This window comes from Genypterus blacodes, unplaced genomic scaffold, assembly GCF_046128005.1.
Source record: "Genypterus blacodes isolate CSIRO-AG114 ecotype Tasmania unplaced genomic scaffold, CSIRO-AGI_Gbla_v1 ptg000076l_1, whole genome shotgun sequence".
NCBI classification, from domain to species: Eukaryota; Metazoa; Chordata; class Actinopteri; order Ophidiiformes; family Ophidiidae; genus Genypterus; species Genypterus blacodes.
This window is the reverse complement of record NW_027466885.1, coordinates 1297154-1322122: the sequence shown is the minus strand read 5'-3', so window position 1 is coordinate 1322122 and position 24969 is coordinate 1297154. Positions and strand designations below refer to the sequence as shown.

Here is a 24969-nt window from a genome sequence, read left to right as displayed (position 1 = left end):
GAGTGTCACCATTACCCTTCCAATATGAATAATGTCTCAACTGGCCAGTCCAGAAGCCTATCATAGTTCTATAGTTACCTCAATATTCAAGATTCTGTGCCTTCTCCCTGTTGGGACTGAATATTTATATACTATTATCAACACACTGCTGAGTGTATTTTCTCACTGAAACACATCACTTGTGTTCCAAAACTACACTCATGATCTGACAATAGTATTGATTCATTTTTGGACAATGTAGCCCAACAATGGAAAAGAAAGATCTGTCATATTCCAGGTGTTCTTGAATTAACCTCCCAGGAAAACAAAAGATCCGGCAGAGAATTCATTGCCCTGATCGGCTAAATCAAAGTTTTCCTGTCCCAAACTGCCACACATGTATATATATCTCTGTTACAATGGTTTGTAACCAGACATGTAAATATACACTATCATCTAGGATCTCTATATTTGCAGCTATTCAATATCCCCCTCACTTCCATGACCTGGAAGTAGTATGTATATATACTGTAGATATATATATTTATATATTTATGAATTAATAAATATGACTCTCCCGTAACCCGGAAGAATTCAGTGTTTCACTCTACACACAGTTTGCAAGCATACAGCAAAAATCAGCTGCTTTGCTCATCAAACCCACTCATTGCCGGATGATTTTCAGTGCAGCATGCAAGTAAAAATGTGCACAATATTAAAAGTCTTTTGCTTCAATCATCATCATAATCATCTGTCTCCTCACTAAGTCCATAAGTTCGAATGGACAATTGTATCGACATCTTTTTTTTTCTCCATTAATGTGATTATTTAAGAAATTAGAGCAGACTTTATATATTTCATATGATTTCCTCTACTGTATTCTGCATTTCAAAGCATGCCAAAGAAATGTTTCAGTTTCTGCATAGTGCTGGCTATATGAGTGCCAAAGAGTTTGATCCCTTTACTAGTAGAAGGTGGTATGTACAGGCAAGGAGTGACAGAGCAGATCCAGTGTTGTGTAAACGGTACCAAACCTCCCAAGTGCTTAAAATATCTACAAATATGGAACAAACACCAGCCGTAGCTCACCGACAGTTAAATGCAGCTGAAAAAAGCTCAGCAGTATGGAAGAACCATTTAGAGTTGTGTATATAGGCGCGTGTGTGTGGGCCTGTTTGTGTGTGTGTGTGTGTGTGTGTGTGTGTGTGTGTGTGTGTGTGTGTGTGTGTGTGTGTGTCCAAAAGGGACAAAACTTCAGTCTAACTTTTTTAAGCATCCCCATCCACTCACACACACACTCGCTCCTAACCCAGAGACAGATCCCAATGGATACAAATCCATTTTTGTTCACACTCCTCTGTTCTAATATGCAGTATGCATTACACATATGTATAAATGTATCTAGCGTTGAATATTACACTAAGAACTACAATCACATACAAGGTCAAAGATTAGGTGTCAACAAGCACATTCTAGATTTGAGGTCATAGTTCTGAATGTGAAGATAGAGTTCAGGCCACTAGGTGACGGTTGAACATTTACAAAACACTCGCTACAGTACATTGGATGGCGAGCAGAGCCCACTCCTGAAATTCCAAACATCAGAGGGCTGCAGTGAGCACTGACTGGTGTTAACTGGACGTTTGAACTTGAGAGAAGAGAGTTCGGAGTAATTTCTCACACAGCACAGCTTCGTTATTTAGTATAGGAAACAACCAAAAATGCTTTATACTGGTTTGCCGTGAGGGATCTGTGGACTAAGGTCAGGCTGCCAGGGGTGAGTGCCTGGTGAACTACAGGCAGGGGCTGCTGGTGGAAACAACTGATGGATATTTCAACACAAGCGGACATGAGCATCAACCAAACAAAGCACATCAAGAAGCATAAATGTTTCAGTCAGTAGTAAGAAAACTAGTAGATTTGCTCCATATCAGCTTAACATCCACAGCTTATCACTTCATGTGGTCATACACAATTAATTCACTCATATTCACAACAAAAACAATGGTGAAAAAAGTGATTCTAGCAATAGTGTTTCTTAGTGTAAATTTATTTGTGAATAACTTTCTTCAGTGATGGAATTAGCTATTAATTTGAACCACAGTTTGAGAACCACTGTTCTATTTACTATACAAACACAGCATTTAAAGTGGTAGAGGATATTTATTATTCAGAGCTGGGTTAAGTTCTGAAGCAATCGTCAAGAATCACCGCTAGAATCACGTTTTCCAAAGCAGAAACCAGCTTCACATTTAGAATAATTCTTTGACCACAACCTACACCGTGTATCTCATTTGTTAGAGCTCACAATACACTTGCTTTGGTTCAGTAATAAAGTGCACCTTCAGCCGTCTGCATGAAGCTAGGCAGCCCAATTTACAGGCAAACTCACTGACCGGAATGGGGAAAAATGTAACATTAAGTCTGAGCCTCCCTCCTTCTGTGTCTGCATTTGGGCTTTAAATCTTATGCAAGGTGATTAAAAAACAGTGTAATAATTAGAACAACAACAACAAGAACAATAAGAACAATAATAATGATAATGAACACACATTTCATCAAAATTAAATAAAGGAACACGTAAACACAGGGAGAGAAATGTTTAAACTGGAAGTCTCAACTCATTCACAGGCAAAGAAAAGGTGATAAATTGTATAAGAAAAGTCTTCGACAAAAAAAAAAACCCATCATACAGAAATCTACGATCAAATAAATAAATTAAATAGCTTAGATCAGCAAGCAGCAAATTACAATCTTCAGAATTCTGCATTAACTGGGAATTTCACCGGATGTTATTCTGCAAATGTCCTGAGATTTATTCTGCTGCTATTTGATTGATTGGTTTTTAAAAGCAATGAGACAAAGGAAATTTGAAACCTGTGACATCAGTGGCATATTCCTGAGTTTTTACTGAACATAACACGTACTGTTTAAAAATAATAAAGTGCTAAATGCCAAAGGTTGTGGTTATGCTGCTACACGTCTTGTCTGTTTATGGACATATTGCACTGAGGCCTTCCCTCCTCTTCTGTCCCCTCACTCCTGTATGATGTAATAAGTACAGCAAAGGGCCTGTATGTGTGATTTCATGTCAGGGGAAGACAATTAAAAAGATGCCCAAGGTGTATTTGTTTTCCTTCATATTTAAAAGTCAAAGTGTCCACATTTGCAGAGCAACAACAGATAATTTAGTGAATTTCCCTTTTAACTGGGGAATCATTGCACCTGTTCATTAATCGTCTGTACCTCTTCACCTGGGCCACACAGCAAACAGAACAGTGGCACCACAACGTTGGGTTTACTTCCATCATTACCTACAGAAATTCACCATGCATCAGTCTCAAATATTTATGGAATACATAGATATAACCTTCATTATTCCATCATGGCTAGGGGTTAAGAGGGAGTGTGTGACTGTGGATTATGTCAAGTCTTGTATTCTTCAAAAAAACATGCTTGTATCTTTTGAAAATTGTTCTTAATCCTAACAAGGAAAAGTAAAGAGAATGGATGACTGTTTTGAACATTGCAGGTAATATGAATCAAACTGAAGTTGGGTGTAAATATAAAATAAATAAAAGAAAACATAAGACAATAAATTATCTGCATACTTGATCCAGTGATTATAAGCAACAAAGAGAGATTAAGTCAGGCCTGATTGCCTACAGATATTACTGTGTGTATGTGTGTGTGTGTGTGCGTGTGTGTGTGTGCTGGAATTGCAGTCTTCAAAAATTTCTGGATGACCTGATCTCACACCTGTTTCTAAAAGCTAGATGGCGATTCGTCTCTGTACTTGCCGTCTTGACTCACACAACAAACAGACATTTGTCACAATCCCACTGTCATTTTCCTGTTTAAACAAATGATCACTGTCATACAAGGGGAAAATCAAACAGTTTTGTCCTGAAAGTCATGAACCATTGACCCTCAACGCTGTCAAGGGGAAGTGAAAGAAATATCCATGCGCTAGAAACTGAAACTAAGACAAACACACACACACACAAAGCTTAGGACCTGAACTTATATCACACACATATAAGACTAAAGCACACTCACTTATCTCTTCTTGCCAGTGTTTGCATATTGTACTGTACATTGAATAATGGCGCATTCGGCTGATCATTCTAAACTGGCAAACTTGTTTATATCTGGGATTGTAAAAGGTGAAAAGGATTCTGGGTGTTTGTTAAGGTGAAAGAAAGTAAGGACCAATGAAATCTGAGGTAGCAAATTCAACTAAAATATAATAATAATAATAATAATAATAACACAACCCTTTTCCAATGATGCACAAGCCTCGATAGCACTTCAAATCAAAAGGTTCAAAAAGGTTTCTGGGGTTTTTACGCCATAAAGTGGGTAAATTCACTCACATCTCCTCATTCCTGAATCTGTGTGTGATCAGCTCGTTTGTGATTTGCTGCTTGTTTCAATACTCGGTCCCATGCTTTTTGGTGGAACTCCTTGTGTTTAAGACACGGCCTGACGCATGCCACATGTTATGCATTTACTAGCAAACCTGTACAATATTTGTGTTCGGGCAGCTGATATGTTCTTTTGAGGAATTCATGGCTTTTAACGCTCCAGTTCCCACATCTGAAGTGCAAGACCAGCCAATCCAGTGTGCTCTTAGGTGGTGGGGGTATTAACTCCACCTCTTGGGGGGGCAAGGACATCAGGGGGGAAGGGTGCAATGACAGACAGGGGTAGCAGGTTTTCTGTTAGGCCAGCTAACACTAATTTACCAACCAGTTTGTGAGTTTCTTTATCGGAAGCACAACGGACACATAGAATAATCATTTTATCAATAGGATTTTTCAGTGCAAGACGTAAATGGCTACTTGTTTTTTCGTTATTCTGTCCGCAGTTGCTTGTTCTCCTCAGTCGTCCAACACTGGATACAGCAGTAAAGGGATTTGTCTACAGGATAGAAGTCATTTATGTGTGTGTAGTGTCATTGACTGGACCACATCAGGTGAGACTATGCTGACCTGCATTGAGTTCATTAAGAGGCAGAGACCCTCTCTGATCTGGTTGGTGGTTTTGGTTAAACATGTCATGTGGAGATCGCAAAGCTCCAGATGATTTGAGGGTGGAGGGGAAGCCAGAAAAGGCCTTAAAGGGTTAAGGTTGGTAAAGAATGCCTCTTATGCTCGTCCAATGCTCATCTCCAAAGGACTGAAATGGGAGGTACTGCATGAGTCAGCATAAACCAGACTCTCTTTCATTCTCTCTCTGTATCTATCATTTCCTCTATCCCACTGATCCCTCCAACCTCTACCATTCCTTAACTCCCCCCAGGGTCAGAGCTGTGTCTCTGTGGCGTCCTTGAGTCCAGTGGTTCCATCTGTGGTTCCTGGAGGGACAGCCTCCTTTGGGCTTCAGGATCCAGAGATGATGCCACAGCCGCTGCCCCGGCCCCCATACATGCACCTGATCCAAACTCTAACCCTGTCCCTAAACTTAACCCCACCCTTGAATGTGACTCCACCGTTGGCCTAGTTCCTAAATCTAACCCAAAGGCTGAACTGACCACAGGTCCTGCACCTGAACTGACACCTGCCCCAGTTCCCAGTCCCAGCTCTAGCTCAAGATGCTGCCCCAGGCTGTCCAGTCCAGAAGGGTCTAGCTGGCCCTGGCTGGGGCTGATCAGAGTTGAGTCCTGGCGGTGCAAAGCGTCAAGTGGATTGGGTTGGAATTCCTCAAAGCCCTGGGAATCCAAGATCTGCAGGTAAAAACATGGGATGGTGGGTTTGTTCATATTGAATGATGAATCGTCCATACGCAAGAAAGTTAGACACAGCGTTCCTCAAGGTTCAGTGCTTGGACCAATACTATTTACTCAATATCTACTTCCTTAAGGTAAAATTATTCAGAAACACTCCATAGTTCACAAGCTCCAAGTTTCACTGCTACCCATTTAGTACACTGTTGCCCTTAAAGTTGCAATAAATGATGATTCCAATTTAATGGGCAACAGTGTATTAATATCAGTCATATTTTCACTCAATCGTTGTTTTTGCTGTGCCTCTCTGTGTGTGTCTCTCTTCCTTTCTCTAACTCCCTCTCTCTTTCTCTCTAAACTCTACCGGTCAAGGAAGAAAGCTTACCTTGAGATAACATTTGTGGAAATTTGGTGCTATATAAATAAAATTGAATTGAATTGTTTTCGACTATTCTAGGACAGACAAAATAAATACGAATCAAACTGTCATTTATGACATTCATGAAATGTGCTCTACCTGTGATAAGGAGGCCATTGTGTCTGACTCCAGTGGTGTCACAGGCTCAACCAGCGTCCCTTCAGGGCCTGGTCCAGGGCTGGGGCCAGGATAAGGTGAAGCCTGAGGGGGAAACAACATCCATTTCACTACACAGTGGGGGTCGGTATAACAATGGAGCATTTATTGGAGAGTCAGTGTCTTTGTATGTGATTGTCTCAGTTGTCTCCCTTTTACACTTTGCATTAACACTGCATTAACATCATTTTACATTATCTGGATATGCTGTTTGCATTGCAATCAGATCTCAGTCTTATGTTACTCTATGCTGTTTATGGCCAATAGACGATCATCATAAATGTATCAAATAAGTGATACCATTTATGTTTGAACTCTCTCTTTCTGCATTCCAGTGCCAGGCCCTGTAAATGTGTCGTTCCACAGGGTTCTGTATTCGGCCCATTACTCTTCTCCATTTATATGCTCCACTTGGAAATATAATTATTCAGTTTGGCATAGATTTTTTTATGTGGCGGATACTCAATAATATGTTTCCATACATCCCAACGATCACTTTGGGATCCTGGAGTCCTGCCTTCTAGCTATTAAATGCTGGATGACAAAAAGAAATGTGCTGCTTCCGAAGGTCAATAAAACTACGACTGCTCCAGGAGAGAGACTCTCACAAATAGGACTGCACTGAATTGTGATTATATCATTCTCTCTGTTTCTTGGTTTCTCTGTCTCTATCTCTCTCTGGCTCTCTCCCTTGTCTCTGTTGTACATGTTTGATTGATGTATGTATCCCCACTGTGTTTTCACCTGGCTTCTGAGACTAATATGAGCCTACATCATTCTCACATTCTGATGGAATAATGATTCGATCACAATGAGCTCTGTAAGCATTTTATACCTTGCATTAACACATGACCTCATTATGTGGATGATCTATTCTAATAATGGGAATTATAATGGAAGGTATAAAGGAGACAAGTGTGTATTCTGTTACCTGAGGTGGTGATGAGACAGTGCTGTATGCAGGGGGAACCAGCGCCATCTGTCTCTGCAACAGTTGCATGATCGCACTGATGTCTGTCGACATGCGGCTCTCTAACCTACACACAGTAAAGAGTAAACAGTGTTTGTTAATGATTTGATGATGGTTACTTGATGGGGGAGAACTGCTGTTTCACATAACCAAGTAACAGCTACACTGAGCTGACGCCCGCCCCCATAAATTCGTCACGAACAGGACTCGAACCTGTGCGGGGAAACCCCATTGGATTTCGAGTCCAACGCCTTAACCTCTCGGCCACCGTGACCACATATTAGGGCCGGGAGCATGCCTATGTTCGCTCAGCCCTATGTTCCCTCAGCCCTATGTTCCCTCATTTCTAAGATTTCTTTCAAAATTACATAGGGCCTAATTTTGAAAGAAATCTTAGAAATGAGGGAACATAGGGCTGAGGGAACATAGGGCCTAATTTTGAAAAAAAATTGTAGAAATGAGGGAACATAGGGCTGTGGGACCATTGGGCTGAGGGAACATAGGGTTGACCCCTTAGGGCCAGTAGAGACTAGAGTTCTGGTAATTAATAGTTGCCCGATACAGGCAGAATGAATTCTGGACTAATTGAAGTTTACAAAGACACTTGAGGGCAAGACCAAGAAGGGAAATATACTGAAAGTGCTGCAGTATTTGTTTTAGTTTTGTACACATTTTTTAATGGAACATCTGATAGTAACAACAACACTACAGCGGCAGGAAAACCAGAGTGACTTCAACAGACACTCACACCCTGATATGCAGCCTGTCATACCTGTTGAGCTGTTTCTGCAGCATGTCCAGGCGTGTGTCCAGCTGGCTGCGTTGCTGGCGGCTCAGGCTGTGCAGGGGTGTGTTGAAGGGTGGGGGTGAGGCCAGACTGCAGCTGGGAACCTCCTGGTACTGGGCACCCCCCCGACTCTCCCCCCAGAAACTAAAGATGTTGGACACGCCCGAGAATGCACCTGCGTGTAGAAGAAGTTAATGTGTATGTGTTCAACTAGTTCAACAAACTTCTGTTATATTTAATTGAACTGTATATATTTAGCAAAAATATTTCCTGTAGCTTACCTGACAGGGCATTGCATGTGTTTCCAGTTTTGGGGTCTCTCTCACCCTCAGTGTTCTCGTTAAAGTTTAGGGGTGCGGCCTCAGGCTGTGGCGTCTCCAGCAAAGCCGACGGAGGGGCGGGGCATGTCACAACAGACCCCTCCCCCTTGAGCAGAGTCACACAAGAATCCATGTGAACAAAAATAATATTTGTTGTACTGAGGGTTAGTTGGCTTTGGTGTAAGCGTAGAAATTAAATATCATGCAGTATGACTGACCTTTAGAAATGAAGAATATCAACAGTTGCTATTTATTTTATGTTTTACACTTCATTTTGTAATATTTAGTAACTGCAATTTCTGTACAGAGAGGAACAATGTGTGGTTTTGTCTTCTGAAAGTTTGTTCCATATACAGTGTATATGGAACAAACTTATGTGCAATGCTCACACAACACAAGTGCCCATTTTAGGATTTGTCCCAACTCACCTCATCACAGCTGGAGTTGGAGGCCGCTGAATTTCGCCGCCCCTCCCACTGTCGCTTAGGCCCCGCCTCCTGTTTTTGGTTGTTGGCTGCTTCCCTCTGCCTTCGTCGCACAGGTTTACGGGACTTTTTAACCTCCCCAGCATCTGCATCATCTGGACAGATGTGTGTAAAGGAAGAAAAAAGGGGGTCATTGCAACTGGAACAGGACTAACATTTGAAAGAATTTTAGATGCTGGAGCTTCATCAAGTGATAATAAATTGACTCCTCTACATGAGAGATGAGCTATGGAGGAGGGGTCACCTTTTTCAGTACGCCGTCGGAATGATAACTTGCGTCTACGTAATTTGTTGAACCCCCCACAGTCGGAGTCTCCACTGCCTGGAGATCCTGGGATCATGTTGGTCTGGAATGAGAAATGAACATGTCTCTATTACAAGAAACACACAGAGGATGTAAATCTGGAATATGAACGAGGGAAAGGAGTATCTATCTATCTATCTATCTATCTATCTATCTATCTATCTATCTATCTATCTATCTATCTATCTATCCATCTATCTATCCATCTATCCATCCATCTATCTATCAGAACCATGCTGTAAACTCACATCTCGGAGGTTGAAGGTGATTTCCAGGTTGCTCCAGAAGTTTTCGGAGAACTCTGGGTACATATCCAATACTTCCAGAACATCTTCTCTGTGGATTTTATGGAGGTCGCAGTAGGTCAGGGCTCTCACGTCAGCGTTGGATTTACCTGGTCGAGAGTAAAGGTTGATGGGCTCGCCAAAGATGTCATTCTTGCCTGGTAAGAGTCAGAACATGAAAGCAGGGTTAATGGCGTGCTTTAAAAAGTTCTTATCAATAGAACTGTAAGTTTTCACATCAAACTTAACTGGACCACTTAAAACTGGAATTTGTGTTCCCATCTACCTGATTCCCAAATCCAAGGCTGACGACAACATTGAAACAAGCATTTTATTGCCTGGTCCTCGAAAATAGGCGCATGTTTTGTAAGACGTTATAGACACCAGTAGATGGCAGTAACAGCTACTGGATATCTAACGCTCTAAGAAGTAAATGTGAAACTTAAATGCCTGAATTGCCTGACATAATAAATGACATAATGTAATTTGAAATGCAGCAGAATGTGTTGGGATAATGTGCCATTAAGCAAGAGGACAAGTGGGCGAGCAGCAGATGTGAGGTTCAAAACTGTAACTTCTGCCTTGGTGATGAATGCAATCCTGAACGACGCGAAATAAATTAATGTGATTGACATTGAAATTTGACTCTCTTACATGTGGGCTTGTTTATTCTTTCTATCCTTGTGAAGGCGTCCTCTTTTCCAGTTTTGTCATAGTTCACAGATATATGAGTTTATAGATTCACCAGGGACTTTCTGGTTTCATCTGTGTCCGTCTGTCAGCATGATATCTCATATGAAAAGCTTCAATAGGAGGTATGAGCTTTTTTGTGTGTAAATCGTACATTGTATTTTTGTACATTGGCCACTATTTCTGCCCTGAGGACTTAAACACACACAGCATGCTGGAAACATTCTTTACCCAAGATGGCAACCACCACGTCTCCTCTTAGTATCTCAATGGATCCCCTGGATATGAAGTAGATTGCGGTGAGGACATCGCCAGCATGGACCAAAGTATCACCCGGGGGTGCGTGGGTGGTCTTGAACTTCATGGCTAAGGCCCTGAGGCAGCCCTTGGTGGAACCTTTAAAAGCTTTACAGTTCTGCAGTAAAGTCCGGTTCAAATGGAGACAGATGTCTGCCTGGAGACACTCTGGGAAACCTTTCAGCACCTGGAGAGAGAGAGGAACGAGGGAGGAAGGAGGAGGAAAAAAAGAGGAAATTTAAGTGACAGGTAAAACAAAGTAGAAGAGAGAAGGAATGGAGTCGAGAAGTCCGGAGGAAGAAAAAACAGCAGGAACGAAGAGAAGAGGAGAATGAGAGATCAGAAGGAACAAGATGAATATAGAGGTGAAAGAAGAAGGAAAGGCAGGAGAGAGGAAGTTGATGAATTGATAGAGAAAGACGCCATTACCACTGATATATGACATTAGCATTGATTGACATCTATAGATCCAAGTACACTGCTCATGTCAGACAAAAAATGCATTAAACAAATCATCAAAAATGAAACATAAGCATAATTGGACCAAACATCCACCAGCTACGTGTGTTTTGGTTCATTTATGTTGCACTACACAGAGGAGATACAAAGCCTCAACTCAGATTCCGTACTAGACTAAGACCAATATCATCCAAATGTCCATTCAGTGACTTTTTAATGATATTCAAAGCACTTAGGGAACCTTTTAAAGAACCAATGCTACAACACAATATGATAAAGCTCTTTAGACTGTGCTGCACTTTAATTGCATTATATTTTCTGAAATTATTGCAAAAAAAATGTCTCTTTCTATCAAGCATCTCATTTGTTATAACCAAATTTCTTTATAAGTAGAAAATAATATATCACTGTAAAGGTTCAACAAAAAAGCCTTTGAAATCACGCACACAAGGAATAACAATAAAAATGCAACACTCAAACATTTCAAAGCTTTTATTAGAAATACATTTGAGTTCAAGTAAGTCATGAACTTTTTTTGAATATCTTAAAACTTTCATCAACTTTCTGAGCATTTTCCGCTATCTTATGAAACTTAAGACACTATTCCGAATAGAAACCTAATTGTCACGTGTCTGTATCGCCACATGTTGATCAAATCTGGTGGACTTCAATGTATTACTACTGTGCAATCAATAAGACTAAAAACATGCTGCTATACCATCAATGTGTAGATAAGAGGATGGTGAGTCAGCAGGTAACACACACATCTGGTTTCTAGGTCGTGACAGAAAGTTTGGATTCATAGACAAGAGGCACAATCTCTGTCTGCCAGAGAAATCACACTGTCTGGTCTGCACGTTAACATTTCTAAGGCTTTTTAAGGTTGCACTGAAAATATATTTAAAAGTATATGTTTGTATCAAAGCAGGTGCATTGAGTGTAATTAATATGAATAATTACAGCAGTTGTAATGAGGCTGTTGTAGTAATCCTAAACGCTTTAAAGCAGCAGGCTGTGGCTTCCTCTTCTAACTCTCAAGCTCACTGCACACAACAATGCATTAACTCCAACACCCACACTGCCTTCCTCTCACTTTCATCTGCCTCATGCTGCTCTCTTCATTTCAGCCTTCACTGGCTCCTCTCTCAGCTCTCCTTTGCTCTCTCATTTCTTCATTTGTCTCCAGCCTCCTTTTCTACTTTCCATGTCAGACTGAAATGCATTTTCTTATTGATTGTATTCTCCACCCCATTACTTTCATGCTCTGACTGTGTTTATTCCATATCATCATCACCCCATCAGATATCTTATTTAGTTTTTGTTTTTGTTTAGTTTTAGTTTACTGACTTTTATCTGTGTGTGCCTCAGTACCTCAGTGATGGCTATCATCTTTTCATCTACCCACTTCTTTTACTCACTTGTTTAATTAAGGTCCGATTTATAAATAACACCCAAACACACGACACAAAAACAAAATAATAATAAAATACTAGTCCTTTGTTGGATTCTGCAAGTAATTCCTCCTCTCCTGCTCTAGCACAGACATCAGGGACTTTCCCTCTATGTTCTTGTATCCACTGTGTTATATGTCTGCAGCCGATCAGGAGCTTAATGATTGCAAACAGTCTGAAAGCTCGTATTCTGAACTGTATACAAAGAACATTATGTAGAGGTGCTGATCAGTGACATGTTCTGCAGATACCAAATGACCCGACTATAACCAAAAGACGGTTAAATCTACTCTGGTGGATCCATAAGGTTGACTCCTGTATACAGCACATCTAATATGACACAGAAGCCCAACATTTACATGGATAGGTGACAGGATCTACCAGTCCTGTAACAACAAACCGATGGGACCTCAGCTCCCAGAGTGCATTGTGGTTTTGCTTTATCTCTCCTCTCCTAAATTCAGTTCATTCAGCACGTCAGGTCAGGTCAACACACAAAGCTAAATCCAGCTAAAAACTGCTTAATATCCTCTCACACAGAGAAAGATGAACAAGCTGAAGATACAGTATGACTAAGACTGGTTGTGTGTGTGCGTGTGTGTATGTAATTTCTGTTTATTCAAGCTGTGCTGTCCTATAAACTCACAAGTTCAGGACTCACAAACCAGCTGAAAGTGTAAAACAAGCATGTTGACAGCACTCTTTCAATTGGTGTGTGTAACCCACAATGTTTCTCTGTTCACACATATGACTGACTGACCGTGTATGTGTGTGTGTGTGGGTGCATATTATTTGTAATACTCACATCACTCCTATTTTCACTGTTGGTGTAGGACCGTGCATGTTGATACAAAGTCTTCGATTCATCCTATTAACGTACAAGTACGCAGGCTCAATTTACACATATACACGAAAATAATAGCCTTCGTGTATATGTGGCTACATGTGTGTGTAGTCTGTCCATAGAAACTCATTCATCAACAACGAGCATTTGAGTGCAAGTGTATATGATGTAAACACAGGATTGGGGTTCAAAATACAGAATACTCACAGCGTTCATGTCGATGCCGTTGGTGTAGGACCAAGCGTGTTGAAAGTACTCCTCCAGTCTCTGCCTGAGCGGGTTGGGGATCTGGTGGAAGCGGATGAACTCTCTGACTCTCAGCATCTGGGTGTGGTAGCGGGCCGTCCCCGAGTAGAGCCGCTGGATGATGGCGGACACGTTCCCAAATATACTGGCATACATCAGAGCTGGAGGAGAGACGAGGGGAGGGAAATGAGGCCCGGATTTGGAAGTGTGAGGAGGTCGCATCAAGGAATTACAAGATAGGAAGGAAAGCAGGTTGAGAGGCAGTAGTCGAGTGGGTAGAGCTTCCGCTTAGGAACCGGAGGGTTGCCGGTTCGAGTCCCTGCCGAGGTGCCCCTGAGCAAGGCACCGAACCCTCAATTGCTCCCCCCTCTGCGAAGGGTGGTAATATAATGTAAGTCGCTTTGGATAAAAGCGTCTGCCAAATGATCGTAATGTAATGTAATGTAATGAGAGGAAGTCAAGCTGATAGACGAGTCCACACTGAAAGGTATGTCGCATTTCCTTACAAATAACAGACTTGATGTATGGCGGTCAGTACTTACATCCTATGAGCATGACACAGATGGAGAAGATCTTCTCGGAGTTGGTGTTTGGAGATACATTCCCAAAGCCCACACTTGTCAGACTGCTGAAGGTGAAGTAAAGGGCTGTGACGTATTTGTCTTTGATGGAGGGTCCTGAGCCTGTGTGTGGAGGATTCAAACAGGTTATACAAATACTTAAAGAAGGCTCCATGTATGATTGATGATGTCTTTTGATAACAAGAGGAAATGAAACCTGTTGATAGAAAGGGAGAGCACTGATGACACCAAGGTTAGGTGAGTCAAATAAACAATACAAAAGCATACTATTGTCTCTCACACTTGTGCTCTCAGTACCTGGAACAGAGTCATTGAAGTGTTTTCCCAACTGGTCCCCCAGCGTATGCAGCCAACCAATGGATCCATTCCTCTCTACACTACCAATGGCATACCTGCACAAGATACAAACACTTACAATATCACCGTATACACTCACACACATACACACAACATATTATGCTAATTGTTGTGCTACTGTACCAAATGCAGGCGAGCCAGTGAGCGATGAGGGCGAAGGTACACATAAGGAGGAAGAGCACAGCTGCACCATACTCCGAGTAGCGGTCGAGCTTCCTAGCCACACGGACCAGTCGCAGGAGACGAGCCGTTTTCAACAGACCAATCAGAGTGGTGGTCTGAATGGAGGGACAGAGAGAGGGAGAGAGGGAGAGAGGGAGAGAGAGAGAGAGAGAGAGAGAGAGAGAGAGGGGTGGGGAGTATTGCTCATAAAATTCCCTTTGCATGGAAATCTCTTACACACTACCTGGTATCATCTCTCACTCACCCCCTCACACACTCACACACACACACACACACACACACACGGGCCTGGCCTTGTCCTGATATGATTCAGGGTTGTGAAGCTGGTAAACCTTGACTTCCTCTATGGGCTGTGTGCTCTACCTTTTCCATGCTTGAACTCAGCTTGTCTCACTGTGTCCATGTAGGTTATAAATAACAGGCCCATTGTGGGTGGGTGTGTGTGTGTCTGTGTCCTTACAGTCAATAATAGTTGTGTGTGATATTGGGCTGTACAAATAAAATTGACATGACTTATTAACCAGCTGCTGTTGTCAAATTTCTTGTTTAATATAGGTAAGTAAGTAAGAATCTCCCTCATGCCCCCATGTCTCTCTGTCGGTAATTTGAAAGTGGTGGCTTTAGCGCGGCAAATCACATATATGATCATGATGTACCTCCTCTCCATTGCGGTAGATGAGCAGGTCAAAAGGAATGGCAGCCACCATGTCGATGAGGAACCAACCTTTGAAGTAGTGGACGGCAATACGCAGCGGGTGGCTCACCACCTCATCATTAGTGTTTACATAAGTAGTCCTGAAAGGAAGAGTGGTATTTTGATATTATTTTTATTGTTCTTTCATTTTCCGCGTAGTTGTATGTATGTATGTTTAAAAACAAGTTACATGTCTTTGTGTTTAGTGTGTATTAAAGTTGTAAACAAATCTAAACACTATCAATCCATCATGAGTGTTGTCTCGAGTCAGACCTGAAGTTGATGAGGATGTCAATAATAAACATGATGTCCACCATGAGGTCCACCACATTGAGAGGAGAGCAGGAATAGCCACAGCTCTGCATGGCTACCTCTTCCTGAGAGAGAGGAGAGGAGAGGAGAGGAGAGAAGAGAAGAGAAGAGAAGAGAAGAGAAGAGAAGAGAAGAGAAGAGAAGAGAAGAGAAGAGAAGAGAAGAGAAGAGAAGAGAAGAGAAGAGAAGAGAAAAGATGGGAGGAGAGGAGAGGAGAGGAGAGGAGAGGAGAGGAGGGAATTGGTTAAAAGTTAAAGACAAAAATAAAACATCTTGTGTACATTTGACCTCTCTCCATTTGCAAATATAATAAACTTTCATTACTCCCACAAACTTTGACCAGTGATACTTTCCGTTCCAGTGTCTGTTCATTAGGTGATGGATAATTTTACCGCTAGGCCCTTTTTCTTTGAAATGGTGTGGAGCCCCACCTGGTCATTGAGGAGGAAGGCAGCGGAGTAGGGCGTCAGGATGGCCGTGTAGATGACCAGCAGCAGGATGAGCCAGTCCCACACTGCCTTGAAGGGGCTGTAGTGCAACACCGTCCACTTGTGGATGCGAGGAGCCTGGAGCTTGTACTCTGGCAATACGTCAGCACCCAGGGACAGCACCTGGGAAAAAACAGGGAGATCGCCTCCATTACATGTGTGTTGTGCCTTAAGGCAGACTCCAACAGTTTGCAATTATCGCGATAAAGTCAGAGTCCGGTGAATATGATGAGAACTGCTCTGAAGGCACATATGAGGTAATCTTCACAGGCAGCATCTCTCTCTCTCTCTCTCGCTCTTTCTCCCTCTCACACACACACACATACAAAACGTACAGGGTATACAAACATCTCTTTCTGATAATCTGTAAACACACATGGAGTATACCAACAGATAGATCCTTGTGTCCATCTTCACTCTCACACACCGGAAACACACACAGTAAATCAAATCTTGGGTGATATGGTGCAGTTGTAAGAAGCTTTATTTCCACTTAATGTATTCCAGCACACGAGGCCTAGAAGAGTGTGGGAATAAATCAGTATAAAGAGGCATCAGCAGAGTGACAATGAGAATATTGACTCTATCTGAACTCAGCTGCTGTGCCCAAACAAGGACAGAACAAATACTGAGCTTTATAAATGAAGGGACAAACCTTATCCCCTTTTACAGTTTTCATTTTTTCTTCCTCTCCCTATCTCTTGCTTCCATTCAGCTCTACTCCATCTTCCCGCCTCCCGCTGTTCTTCTACACAGCCGGCAGGCACTCCTCATTCATTCTGCACACCTATTTATTATTCATCCTCCATCCTCCTTCACCTTCATTTATTTTCCAGCTTGAATGGACTCTGTTTCATTCCCTCACCCGACCTTCCTTTCCCTTTTCCCCCCCATTCACCCGTCAGGTTCCTCTTGTTGAATCACAGTTCCTCGCTCTTGCTTTGAGTCTTCCCTTGCTCTCTCACATCATTATAATTCTTTCTCCCTTCCACATTCTGCCTTTCCCTTACCTGTCTGGGCCCAGGAACATTCAAACATCATCTTCATTGCACTTGCTGAAAACCTTTCTGTGGCACTGACGGCACAGTGGATGAAAACAAATTGCACAACATGAGCTTGGCAGACACCATCCATCTGATTTGTAGGGGTGTTGATGGATTTGGGAAGCTTCCAATTTTTTACATTGCATTAGATTCATTTGGCAGAGATCCTTGACTGGATGACGTAAAACTCAAAAAACAATTACGGTCTAAGCAAGCAGACGAATGGGAAAAGAACATCCCTCTGTGTGCTGTTATTGTGATATTTTTAGCAGTCTTTGTTCCATTTTAGTGTGAAGGAGTCGGACTGAGGAAACTGTTAATCAAACGAATTCCAAGCATGATGGGGGTTTGTCAGTTGAAAGGGCCAGTTTCAGATGTTCACTATGGAAGCATGTTGTTGGATTCTGTGTCGCCGGGTTAGCACTGAGTGTATAAACTAATAAAGTAAACCTTTTTATGGGAGCCCCACATTGTTGATTCGCAGCATTGTAATGACGATTATCCCTGCTTGCTGGCATTTAGACTTTGTCAAGCCAGCTAATGCAAACACAAAGCGGAGGTCTGTTAATCTTCCTCTGTAGCGCAGGCCCCAGATTTTTCCCCAGCTGCGATGCCTCAGCAAACATTATCAATATTTCATGACAGCAGAGCATGAGCCAATATTTCATTCATGTCCCTGCTCAATATTAGATGGAGCGTGTCTCAGCAAGCAGAACATAAGAAAGGGATGAACATCAACATTTCAGGGGCTTGAGTAAACAGAGCATCAGGTAGAGGAGCCTGTGGACCGTCTGCTAAAGACACAGCTTGTTGTTATTTTGGGAGCAACTGCCTACTTGATACCAGTTTAATAATTCAACATCAAATCATGTTCTTATATTCATTATCTAATGGGATACAGATGTATACTAATATGTTCATCTTTTCAGGGGACTGCATAGCTTCTCTTACTGTTAAACAGAATTGACTATGACCAGATCTCAGTCGGTGTGATTTACATGACTCTGTAAAATGAGGCAGGGCATTGAGGTCCAGACCTTGGTAATTATTTCAGAAAAAAAACAAAAATTGCATATTAGACTTTAAATTAGGGGTCGGAACATTTTCCTCTGAGTGTGTCTGTCTGGCAGCTGTGTGTGGGCTGTGTTTGTAGGTGTAATTTTGGGTAAGGGTTAGTGATGCAGTGAGTAACCTTGAATTTCTGAACACCCACCTGCAATCCAGATGCAGGAAATTTATAACTCCCATGTCAAATAACTTTATCAATAAGGGCAAGCAGTGAGACGAGGTAGCGTGACGTTTTCAACTTGTGGGTGGTTTTTAATCCCTCAAATGTTTCCCAGCTGTACAGACTACATTAACACCTGGCTTATTGGGAGTTTCAGGTCAACCTGTATTCTACACACAATTTATACAATTAGTCTTTCTTGTCAAATATCTGAAATAGTTGCACAAAAAATTCACCAACAACTTAACTACTAGCAATTCTAGATTAAGCACCATTATAATATTACAGAATTAGTACTAGTATAAGAACAACAAACATTATACAGCTACAACTACTTCAATTCTACTTGCACTAAATCCTCTTGACCTGAGACTTAATTAATATATTCATCTAAATAGATTTTGAAATAAGCACAAGTATGTACAGTTTGTATCGCTGCTTGACATTCCTTATGAATATATAGTGTGTATCTGTTTCTGCATGTGTGCATGTGTTAGTGTGTGCACTCAAGCGTCTCGACACTTGTCTTTTTGCATGTGCATCTATGTTTGTGAGTGTGGATACGTGTGCGTGTGCGTGTGTGTGTGTGTGTGTGTGTGTGTGTGTGTGTGTGCGTGTATGTGTGTGTGTGTGTGTGTTTGTGACCTGCCTGCTGCCACAATTGGCTTTCTGGCTGACCTTTTCCTCTCCAGCTCTGACAGTACCCATTAAGATATAACAAAGGAGCATATTCCCGTACCCCTGATCTCCCTCCTTCATCTCTCTCCTCCTGCTCTTCCTCCTCCCTCCACCTTCTCCTCCAATATTCATCAGAACAGCTAAGGGAGGTCGGTCCCTCTCTCTCTCTGTGGATATTTTACTCTGCATCTATCTCAGTCTTTTTCACCCTCTCTCCCACCCTCTCATCTCTCTCCGTCTCTGTTGCTCATTTCACTCTATTTCTTTGGAGCTCTCTGCTTCCTTTCTTCCTCTCTGCAGAGAAGACTTAAAATATCCCTCGCTCTCCTCCACTGTTCTCTACAAATCAAACCTCACACTTCACTGTCTGTGCACATCAGGCAGAACTTCCTACACTGTTTCCAATGTTATGCAATATTGATGGGATTTATTGCAGAGCTGTAGCTGCTGTTCCCAAGCTTTAAGAGGGCAGCATGTGATCACAGGATGCCATCATACATTACAATCAAACTATGGAATCAGGCCACATGAATTAAAAATGTGTGTGTGTGGAGCCAAAGAGGGACACACATACAGCGTGGTATACATGGTGGAAGATTCATATTGTTCTCCATGTGCATGAACACACACTTATCAAAAACAATCGTGTAATGTGCTGTCCTATTTCTGGGTTTGCCAAACTCTTGCATAACCTTTAACACTGGCAGCAGGTACATTTAAAACTAGGGGTTCTCTCATGTGTCAAGCATGGGCCCTCTGAAAGCTGTGTGGGAGGAGGAGACTGAGAGAGGAAGAGAGAAAGAATGAGCCAACATTGGATATCTGACTGCCGGTCTATCGTGACTACATACTTTCAGAGAAGGTGAAAATGTGCTCACTTCTGCAGCATTGATTCAAAACAATCATGGATTTGAGGAACGTAAGGCAAAGAGATCAAACTTTGTATTTCTGTGTAAAGCCTGAGCTTCGGTTGTTCCTTTGATTGTCTTTACTGTTGACTCACCACTTACATGTGGTGGTAAGCTTTATCTCCATTTACACCTTGCATTAAAGACTCACATCAGATCAGATCTCAGGTGTTTCATTTTGCAGTAGTTGGGTTGGACTGTTTGCTAGCATTTTTGGGGGAGCAAAACTAAAATGACAAATGACTATGACAGCTCACCTCACCTCCTAACTCGCACTGAATTTCCAACCTCACCACAGTGCTGAAACAGCTCTCATAAAAGTGTCTGAATGACTGATTCAGGTAATATATCAGTTCTGGGTTTACTGGATCTCAGTGCTGCAGTTACTTTGTCACCATTGGTTATTGTTATTGATGGCTATGACATTGGGAATCCCCCAGGGATCGGTTCTTGGACCTCTTCTGTTTAATTACATGCTGTCTTTGCTCCAAATTCTACAGAATAACAACACTGATTACCATAGTTATGCATATGATAGAGAGGAGAGAGGGGAATGAGCATTAGCAAACAGCTCAACCCTTGGGCTCTGAAAACCAGAGGCTCTATATCAAACTCTTGCAGTTCTAATAGACTCAAACGTCACTTTCACCAGCCATATCAAAGTAAGCACAAAAACAGCCTTCTAGCATTTTAAAAAAATAGCCAGAATCAAGGGTCTGGTGTCCCAAGATAATCAAAAGAAGCTTTTATGTCCAGTCTGATGGACTACAGTAATGGTCTTTAAATTGGTCCTCCCAAGCGATCCATCCTGTTTAACCTTCCATTAGACAGCTAATTCAGAATTGTGCTGCTCGTGTTTTATCCAGGACATTACGCTGGCTCTAAAATATTTACTTTGGCCCAGAATACATCTCGGATATGCTTAAGGAATTAAAACGGAGTAGGGCTCTTCATGTCAGCTAGGACAGGCCAGAGTTCAAACTAAACATGGTGAAGCAGCATTTTGTTGTTGTTGTTGCTGTAAAAATGGAACAAACTGCCAAATCTTAGTTCTTAGCCCTAAATGAAGCGATTTTTAAATCCATGTTAAAAACATTTGTCATTTATGTGCCAATGATTAAACTCTAAAACATGCACTGTATTGCTAAGTACTTTAATTCCAGGAGCAGACCTCTAGTCTAGACCTAGACCTCTAGACCTTGTTCTCATTGGTGTTTCTTTAGTTTTTCTCATTAATTTTATTTTCTCCCGATCTGTGTATAGAAAAATCCCAACTGTCCCATAACTGCATGCTCTTGGTCATGTCAAGGCTCAATAAAAAAAAAAATAGAAATGAAAATAAAAGACTATCGTATGTATTTTGTACTTTCTTTTAATCCTATTTCTATATATGAGTGTTCCACCTTGCTTCTATTTAGAAAAGCACACTGAATTGCTTTATAAATACACTTGCTATTACAATTATTATCATCATTTAAATCACAAAGTAATTTCATTTTACTTGGCTTTTCAGTGGTTGCCCTTTAGAACCCAAAACCAGGCGTAAAAGGGACGATCAGTGTAAAGGTTGCTAGTAAACGTAAACACAACAGATGTAGGACAGTGGCTTCAGTTTGTATTTGGTCCTTGATGTCCTGCTGGTTTAAAGCTGACATGATTCAAAGTGATGCTTAGTTTAGCCTCAAGACACTGCAGGCAGAACAAAGCGACAACACAGAGGGGCCTGACATTAACAATATTCTACTGTCAAATGTCCCTATTACACTCTTTTGTGAATGGAAAATACTACTCAAACGTTATAATATGCCCTTCTGAAGTTTACTTAGATGGGCTTTCTCTGTGATATACCATCATATAGATGTAAACATGTACTGTAAAAGGTCATGGCAGCCGTTTACAGCCTTGTTTCTAGTGATGGATACAATCAGGGCCGACCCTGGGTGATTTGGAGCCCCGGGCGAAAGTGTAGATTGGAGCCCCCCCGCCCCCTCATTCAAACCAGCAATGACACACAAATAAATATTTTTTCCTTTTTTGTATTTATATTAATAACACGTCACACAACCTATAAAAACTTAACAAAGAATGATAAATAGATAAATAAATAAATAACAGTGCAAAGTAGAGTGCAGTGCAATTGTTTTGTGCAAACTGAAATTATGTCAAATTATGTAGAGTCATGTATGATATCAAAAATTGAAAAACAAAACTAATACAAATCTAGATTTCTTGTAAACTCTGGTGGTCAGTAACATTATTCACACATAACACAAACAGTGTGCAAAAAAGAAAGTCCCTTAACTAACAAAATAACTTTACCATAACAACAAATACTTAAAACTGTACACGCCTGGACTTCCTTGCAGCAAAGGCATCAATAGTCGCATCAAACGACAGCTGCCTGGACACTTCTTGATTAATACTTATAAGTGCAAGTCCATTTAGGCGCTCTTGAGATATTGTGGACCTTAAATAGTTTCTCTCAGCTAAGCCAAGCATTGGCATTATGATAAAGTAAGTAGTAAATAATTATAACTGTTCATATTAAATGCACCATGCATGCACTTACATTCTTCAGTAGGTGAAGAAGACACTGGAGGATTGTCTGCTGCAGCTTCTGCAGGTGCCTGTTGTGGCTGCAGATACTTTCTCAGTGCATCTATACAAAAAAGTAGGTTTACATATATTTTTATACGCTACACCAGCCCACAATTCTAATCTTGCATAAATTAATGTGGTTATGTGACACTAAGGATTTATGCAAATGTATTTGTAGGTATCTGAAGTGAGTACTTATTTTAAAATCATAGTTTGTAGCTTTACCCCGCTCTGTTGCATAGTAGCTTCATGGATGTAGTGGGGGAGTCAACAAGTTACAAGCAAGCTAAGAAGCTAACGCTATGTTCATGTTAAATTGTTATTAAAGACAATGACTGACATACCTCTACCCTGGGCCCGTTTTTCCTCCTCCTCCTTTCGTCGCTTTCTAAGAGCAGCACCCGAGGGCTTTGACCTTTTCATTATGAAAGTTTTTTTTATGTCTTATTGACAACAACACAAGCAAGCAGGCAACTTCATACTCAGTACTTAGCACTCAAGCTTAATTGTTTATCGTTTTGTTATACTCATCATAGGTTTCTTGTTTTTGTCGAATATTGCATTAAAGGAAGAAGCACCGAGCTGTGCCGGGTTTGACCCCAACCACAGTGTAGCCCTGACTGCTCAGGGCTACGAAAGCTTTCATTCATATTTATGGACTTATAATCAGCTGTTTATGATGCAACGCCTTTAAGGACGTCTGTACATCCGTGATCAGCAAGTTAAAACGTAATAATGTTCACACCACACACACACCAGCACAACACCATCTTGTCATAGTGATCAGACAGTAACCAAAGACAAATCCAGTTAGCACGATATGATTTGCAATGAAGCAGATAATCGCTTCCATACTTCATGTTCCCCCGCCACAGAATCAGACTCTGCAAATTTCAGAAAACAATCACATCGTGGAGAGAAAAGCACACCAAAAATTACACTCAGACACAGTGTTGTAGCTGTCAAATCCTCTGCTATGATCAAGGGGAAGTGTTCATGTTACCATAGTTACAGTTGCACACAAACCCACAGTCACAGGCTCCCCTTGCAGGAACAAAACCTACAAAGCTTTTCACTTCCTGCATTTTGGCTCGGGATGCTTTCAAGCTTGAATTGAAGGGAATGGAACTGAATCTGTGTATGTTCTGTACCATCAAGCATCAACACCTTTTAATAGGTCTCTGTATGGGTGACTAGGTGCCCACATGTGTCTGGGGTTTGGGTTCACACATGTCAAAACAAATCAGACTTTCAGGTGAAACGCACCAGAGTTCAACTAAAATGACACAATCTCTACATTCTCCCTTTATACAGACTAGCTTTCTTCAGTCCCCTTAGTTGCCCCTCCACTCCACCTCTTTCTCTCTCTGTCTCCCCTCTCACCTCTCTCCCATCAGTGGACGGACGGCGCGAGTGCTGTCTTGCCTCCCACCCACGGCGGCAAGAGAGCGGTAGGCCGGGTGGGCGCGGCATGAGAACAACCGGACAGCAGGGAGGGCAGAGGCGGTGATCGGTGGCAGCTTTGGTGACGGTCGACTGGCCTAGGAAGATGTTGAGGAGCTTAAGCAGCAACAGCAGGACCATGGTCCTCAGCAGCAGCTCACGGCGGCGGGGTCAGGGTAGCCCCCTTCGGTGTCCGTGACTGACTGCTGCACAAACCACTGCCGAGGAATCACTATGTGGCGTTGCAACGTGGCAAAGTCTCATGCCTGAAGATGCTGTCAGATGAGAGAGCGATGATCGTTCCGTTCCCCTGCTTCCTGCTCAGCGCTCATCCTCGTAGACCTCTCCATCACGTTCACATTTGGTGGATGTTACTGTTGTTCGTCATCCTGTTAAACATCAAACTTCTTCTGCTTCTGTCTTCCCCCTGCATGGCTCAGCTCGGTCCTCAGCTGGTCATCACTTCCCCCGAGGACTTCATCCGTTTCAGTGTGCTCCTCCCTTGTGTGTCCAGACTGATTGCTACCTAACTGCTAACTCTTGGATTGAATAAATCAACGTGCAACAGGGGAGGAGAAAAAAAATTGATGGCTAATCGCAACAGCAGAGTTGGTTGTAGATGGAGCAGAGATGCTGTTCAACCGCGCTCATATGAGTACTACTTACTTCCAAAGGGGAGGGAGAATTAGAGAGGTAGAGAGAGAAAGACAGACAGAGAGAGAGGGAGAGTGAGAGAGAAAGCAAGAGAGAGAGAGAGAGAGAGAGAGGATAGATAAAAACGCCTCCACGGACATGAGATGAGATGTTCTGTTGAGGATTACCGGAGGAGAAAGAATCTTGTGAGCGGTGTGGAGAGAGAGAGAGAGAGAGAGAGAGAGAGAGAGAGAGAGAGAGAGAGAGAGAGAGAGAGGGGGGTTGAATGTGAAAGGAAGAGAAGTATGAGAAAACTCTGTTAATCTATAGTTCAGAGGTGTGAGTTTATCAGAGACAGGCAGAAGGACAGTGGGGAATGAAGAATGTTGACAATAATCTTTAATA

At 41.9% G+C, this 24969-nt stretch overlaps 1 protein-coding gene and 1 non-coding gene across 2 annotated transcripts in view; both read right to left on the bottom strand.

Annotated features, from left to right (window-relative positions):
• Positions 1-4062: 4062 nt before the first annotated feature.
• kcnh2b (potassium voltage-gated channel, subfamily H (eag-related), member 2b) overlaps positions 4063-24969 on the bottom strand; it is a 124886-nt gene continuing 103979 nt past the window's right edge. The window contains exons 7-23 of the mRNA XM_076158386.1: positions 15977-16156; positions 15507-15610; positions 15196-15334; positions 14480-14634; positions 14297-14391; positions 13961-14101; positions 13380-13579; positions 13134-13196; positions 10353-10605; positions 9396-9589; positions 9088-9190; positions 8787-8938; positions 8320-8464; positions 8024-8213; positions 7213-7318; positions 6225-6326; positions 4063-5707 (exon numbers count right to left, since the gene is read on the bottom strand). Coding sequence (XP_076014501.1) covers positions 5270-5707; positions 6225-6326; positions 7213-7318; positions 8024-8213; positions 8320-8464; positions 8787-8938; positions 9088-9190; positions 9396-9589; positions 10353-10605; positions 13134-13196; positions 13380-13579; positions 13961-14101; positions 14297-14391; positions 14480-14634; positions 15196-15334; positions 15507-15610; positions 15977-16156 — 2760 coding nt within the window. The 3' untranslated portion in view covers positions 4063-5269. The remainder of the gene's footprint in view (positions 5708-6224; positions 6327-7212; positions 7319-8023; positions 8214-8319; positions 8465-8786; positions 8939-9087; positions 9191-9395; positions 9590-10352; positions 10606-13133; positions 13197-13379; positions 13580-13960; positions 14102-14296; positions 14392-14479; positions 14635-15195; positions 15335-15506; positions 15611-15976; positions 16157-24969) is intronic.
• trnas-cga (transfer RNA serine (anticodon CGA)) lies at positions 7444-7525 on the bottom strand. The gene has a single exon. It is a non-coding gene; the product is annotated as a tRNA-Ser (tRNA).